The sequence below is a fragment of the Arachis ipaensis genome, chromosome B01, assembly GCF_000816755.2.
Source record: "Arachis ipaensis cultivar K30076 chromosome B01, Araip1.1, whole genome shotgun sequence".
NCBI lineage: Eukaryota > Viridiplantae > Streptophyta > Magnoliopsida > Fabales > Fabaceae > Arachis > Arachis ipaensis.
This window is the reverse complement of record NC_029785.2, coordinates 50,000,078-50,006,129: the sequence shown is the minus strand read 5'-3', so window position 1 is coordinate 50,006,129 and position 6,052 is coordinate 50,000,078. Positions and strand designations below refer to the sequence as shown.

Genomic DNA, 6,052 nt, shown 5'->3' with positions numbered 1-6,052 from the left:
ACTAAATGTCCTAAATCACACAACTGACTTATACTCAAAAGATTGTGCTTTAAACCACATACCAAAAGTACATCATCAATGAAAGTAGATTGCTCATTACCTACTTTTCCAATAGCAATGATTTTACCTTTACCATCATCTCCAAAGGTCACAAAACCTCCATCATACTTATTTAGTTTGATGAAGTAGGTTGACCTTCTAGTCATGTGCCTTGAACATCCACTATCCATGTACCACATGTCCTTTTTGTTCTTGGATGCTAGGCAAATCTGCATGATGAGTTTCAAGTAGCCTTAGGTATCCAAATTAATTTGGATCCTTTGAAGTTAATCCATCTTGGTTGCCCAAGTGCATTGAAATCACAAACAACATTGTAAACTTTGTTTCCAACAACTCTTTTTTCAATGAAACATTGTTCATATGAGTGACCAAATTTCTTGCAATTGACACAATGATTTTTAGATGTGTGTCGCTGAAATTGAGGTGAGTTATATTGCTTGAAATGATTAAAGTGTTGAAATTTTCTGGTTTTTGAAGGAGATGCATTTCTTTTGACAAACTGATTTTTATTAAAGTTGTTCCTCTTTGCAAAAGCATTTTCACCAGAATTTCTTTGAACATTTTTACCTTTTGAACATGAGGTTTTGTTATAAAATGGTGGTTTCTTGAAAATAGCCTCATTTTTCGAAATGAAACCCAAACCTGGCCGGTTTGAACTCGGACCAGTTCTTGGTGAAGGCTCAGTTTCACTTGTGTATGCTTCATCAAATTTTTCTTCACAAGTTGAAACATATCCGATACCTGATTTACTTGGTATGGATTTGGTATTTGATGAAGAAGCCACAAATTTTATAGAGGAAGTATTAGAAACTGCATCTTCCTTAGCTATGTAGCCTAAACCAGATTTTTCAAACAATGGTCTTTTCGGTTAGGACAGTGGCAGTGTTTTTCCATTCTTTTGTGAAGCTTCTAAGAAGTTTTCTCACCAAGGTTTGTTCTGCATAGTTTGTACCCATAGCATCAAGGTTGTTGATTATGATTGAGAATCTCTCAAACGCTTCATCAATGCTTTCTCCATCCTTCATGCTAAACATCTCGTACTCTTTTCGCAGCATATCAATCCTCGTTTCTTTTACTTGTTTGGTACCTTCGTGTGTAACCTGGAGTTTTTCAAAAATTTCTTTGGCTGTCTTGCATCTAGACACCTTCCGGTACTCTTCAAAGCTGATAGCACAGTGAAGAAGGTTGATTGCTTTGGCATTCAGCTCTATCTTCTTCTTATCATCTTCATTCCATTCAGCTTCTTCTTTTGGAGTCACCACTCCATCAGCACTTGTCTTTGTTGGGATCTTTGGACCGCTCACAACAATCTTCCATATGTTGTAGTCAATGGATTGGATGAAAATCCTTATACTTTCTTTCCGGTAGGAGTAGTTCTTTCCGTTGAAGAAAGGTGGCCGGTTGTTTGACTCGCCTTCAGTGAGGGTGTAGGCAACTGTGGTTGTGCCCAAGTTGTTCGCCATTGGATCTTTGCTCCAAGCGGTTAAGCTTGATTCTTGAGACCTTAGCTCCTGATACCAATTGAAGGTTGTGGTAGGCTTAGAGAAGGGGGGTTGAATCTATGCCTTCCTTTTTAATTGCTGTTATTACCCTTTTAAAACAAACTTTCAATTCAGGTTCTGTTTGAACTTAGCAGCAGAAATTTATGAGACAATTTATTTTTGTCTCATGAATATCAGAAAACAGAACTCAGCAGAGAAGAGAAAAGCTAACACCAGCATGTATCCTGGTTCAGTTGCCTTGTGCTATGCAACCTACATCCAGTCTCCTCCACAACTATGGAAGAATTTCACTATAGTTAACAGTATTACATACACCAATTTCACAGGATTGACCCAATCCTTTCACCCTCAAGTTCTAACCTAACTTGACATTGGCTATGCTAATACCTAACTATACCTCTTAGTGCTAACCCAACTAAGAAAGGGATACCTTACAGGTACAAGATACAAGACACTTAACCAACCTAAAGAAATCAGAAAATAACTCTAGGCTTTTCTCTCAAGTGTATCTCTCAGCCTTTTTCTACTCATGGTTTTTTCTTAAGCTTTCTCACAATGCCTTTTCTCTCAAGAAATTATAGAAAGTTAAACTTAGAAAAGTACATTACAATCAGTAAAACATGAAGGAGATTGACTTCATCAGCAGTCTCTTTGCTATGTGCAAAACCAGATTCGCAAGCCTCAGATGCAGTTCTTCAGTATTGGCCGAACGCTTCTTTGAAAGAAAGCATTATCCAAGTAGATGAACTTCTAAAAATAACACTGTTCACACACTCTGGTTTTCTCTCCTTGGTTTCTGAATGAACAGCAAACCTCTTTTTATCTCCCTGCATGTTACTTGGTTCTTCTTTCAAGGTCAACACCTTGAGCCTTGAGCTTCACCAACCCACAGAATCACTTTTTTACCGTAATCCTTAGAGAGGAAACTTTCCTTCTGACTTCCTCATCTTGACCGAAATCCATTTTAACAGGAGAAAATATTTCTTCAATGGTAAACCCAGATCTTGACCATTGAAACACAACTTGGTTCCCAAGACATATTCTCAACCGTTGATGCACAGCAGTGAGGAACAGAAATCCTCTTTTCCATATAACCCGAAATGGAGTGGCAGAGGGTTGAAGATGAAGAGAAGAAAGTGTGTTGCATGTAAAAGGAAATGAGTTACCTTTAACCTAAGCTTAATTTGGTTTGAAATGGGTGATTAGACTTCTGAGTTTCAAGCTTAGACTTTCTCTTTCTTGCTTCTTTGATGATCACCTTAGGGAAGAAGCTTTCTCTTTCTCTTTCTCACTTTTCTGAGTTTGTGATTTTACATGGTCAGAGAAGAGGAGAACGTTGAGTTGGTGAAAGCAAGTGAGAGGAATTTGAAATCAATTCGGGCTTGGATTGGGTTCTACTCAAATTCAGCCCATTAGTTATCTTGCTTTGATTTCTTTGGGCTTTTCTTGCTTTATTGCCCGCCAACCTTGTTTCTTGATTTCAATCAGTTTGGGCTGCTTGCTTTTATATTAGGTTGTTGTATTGTTGAGTTTTGGCCTGTAACACTAAATAATTAGTAATATGCAATTATAATTAATCAACACTAATTATTTATTTTACCCAAAAATAATGTTTGTCATCACTAATTAAATTTATTAATTTTTTAACTCAACAGAGCCAAATTGTCTCTGCCTTGCCATTTCAAAATTTAATTACGGTGTATTATTTTGATAAATTATTTTCAAAAAAGAATATATAGTATGAATTTTGAAATAAGTAATAAAAACTATTGAAATTTAAAGTTGACGTACCATAAGAAGAGGGAATAATAAATAATATTCCTAAAAAGAATCTTCTAAATTTGTGTCGTAGTTGTTCTTCATAATAGTATAATTTTCCATGATTCCCATAAGTTTTCTTATTCTTGAATATATAAAAAAAGGAGAGAAGAAGAAAGGGAAAACGGTGGAAGAGAGAAGACAGAAAGAACTGTTTGTTACTTTTACGTTAAAGTTGTTGGGTTTCAAAATTTAAATTTGTTATAAAAATTCAAATTTTGGTTGGAGTGAGGTTTGAACTTGGATCTTCTAAATATTGGCAAAATAAGCGTCCACTAGATCATCTCCACTTTTGATATAAATTATGTTATTGAATTTATTTATTTAATGATTATATTTGCATGCAATATAAATTATTCCGCTGTATATCGTATTGTGATTAATATATGATTTATTGAGGAGTAGCCACAGCATCCTTGATAATAATTATATTTAAAGAAATTATATAAATATTAATATGATATATTTGTAATTGTTGTGAATTATATAATAAACTTACCCATAGGAATTTATTATGTTATTCACATATAATTAGATTGAAATAGAAAATACTTCTTACTTCTTAATTAGCCTACATGTATTAAGAAGTAGTATTTTATTTTCTAGTTTCAATACTTTAGTTGATATAGTGAATATTATGTGTGTTAAAATCTTTACCCACAGGTAGATTTTAATGACACTATGATTCATATTTATTTTGATATGACTTGCATTGGCATGTATTATCATATATTATAGATTTTGATGTGCCTATTTAAAATTGAGTAATGTTAGCATGATTTATTATTTGCAGCAGCAATGATATCTGAAACTGTATCTGAAGTTCATTTGTTAAGTGGTGACAACTATAAAGAATGGAAAGATAAGATTCTCTTTCACTTGGGGTGTGCAGACCTTGACTATACTCTTTGTAGGGAAGAGCCTCCGACACCTATTGATGCTAGTTCTCAAGCCGAGGTAGCATTATACAAACGGTGGGAGAAATCCAACTGTTTAAGTATGATGTTCATTAAGTCTTGTATTTCAGCTAGTATCCGAAGTTCAATTTCTGATTGTAGGAATGTCAAGGATTATATGAAGGCTATTGATGAACATTTTGAGTCTTCTAGTAAGGCACTTGCAAGCACTCTAATGGCACAATTGTCATCTATGAGGCTTACCGGCATAAGAGGTGTGCGTGAACACATCATGAGGTTGAGAGATATTGCAGCACAACTGAAAGCTTTAGAGGTTGAGATCTCTGAGTCATTTCTGTTGCATCTTATTCTGAATTCTCTTCCTGCCCAGTACGGATCATTTAAGATTTTTTATAACACACATAAGGAAAAATGGTCCATTAACGAATTACTGGTGCTATGTGTGCAAAAGGAAGGAAGGCTAATTCAGGAACTTGGTGAGAGTGCACTATTAATGACAAATGAGGGTAGTAAAAAATAAGCTCATAAGAAGAAAGGAAAGGGTATTGTATCCCATCCTATGAAGAAAGAAGGTGCACGGTGTTTCTTTTGTAAAAAGAAAGGACACATGAAGAAGGAGTGCCCAAAATTTAAAGTTTGGCTTGAAAAGAAAGGTACTAACCTTTGTGATCTTATTCCTTCAGTGTGTTTTGAATCTAATTTTGTTGAAATATGTCATGACACTTGGTGGATTGATCTGGTGCTGAAATTCATATTTTAAATACCATGCAGGGTTTCATAAGGAAAAGAAAACTGATAGAAAGTGAACTGATGAGCGGATAATTTATACGCTTTTTGGCATTGTTTTTAGTATGTTTTTAGTAGAATCTAGTTACTTTTAGGGATGTTTTTATTAGTTTTTATGTTAAATTCACATTTCTAGACTTTACTATGAGTTTGTGTGTTTTTCTGTGATTTCAGGTATTTTCTGGCTGAAATTGAGGGACTTGAGCAAAAATCAGATTCAGAGGTTGAAGAAGGACTGCTGATGTTGTTGGATTCTGACCTCCCTGCACTCAAAATAGATTTTATGGAGCTACAGAACTCAAAATGGCGCGCTTCCAATTGCGTTGGAAAGTAGACATCCAGGGCTTTCCAGAAATATATAATAGTCCATACTTTTCCCAAGTTTAGATGACGCAAACTGGCATTCAACGCCAGTTCTCTGCCCAATTCTGGCGTCCAGCACCAGAAACAAGTTGCAAAGTGGAGTTCAACGCCCAAAATGGCACAAAAGCTGGCGTTCAACTCCAAGAATGACCTCTCCATGTGTAGACTTCAAGCTCAGCCCAAGCACACACCAAGTGGGCCCCGGAAGTGGATTTATGCATTAATTACTTACTTCTATAAACCCTAGTAGCTAGTTTATTATAAATAGGACTTTTTACTATTGTATTAGACATCTTTTGATCATCTTCGGATCATCTTGGATTGTATTTTTGATCCTGTGTTCAAGTTTTGGGGGCTGGCCATTCGGCCATGCCTAGACCTTTCACTTATGTATTTTTAACGGTAGAGTTTCTACACTCCATAGATTAAGGTGTGGAGCTCTGCTGTTCCTCAAAGATTAATGCAAAGTACTACTGTTTTTCTATTCAATTCAACTTATTCCGCTTTTAAGATATTCATTCGCACTTCAACCTGAATGTGATGAACGTGACAATCATCATCATTTCCCATGAACGCGTGCCTGACAACCACTTTCGTTCTACTTTA

The 6,052-nt window shown here is 35.5% G+C and overlaps 1 protein-coding gene across 1 annotated transcript; it reads left to right on the top strand.

Annotated features, from left to right (window-relative positions):
• LOC107606528 lies at positions 4,179-4,817 on the top strand. Its single transcript, XM_016308584.1, has one exon. The coding sequence runs from the start codon at positions 4,179-4,181 to the stop codon at positions 4,815-4,817; it is 639 nt and encodes a 212-aa protein (XP_016164070.1).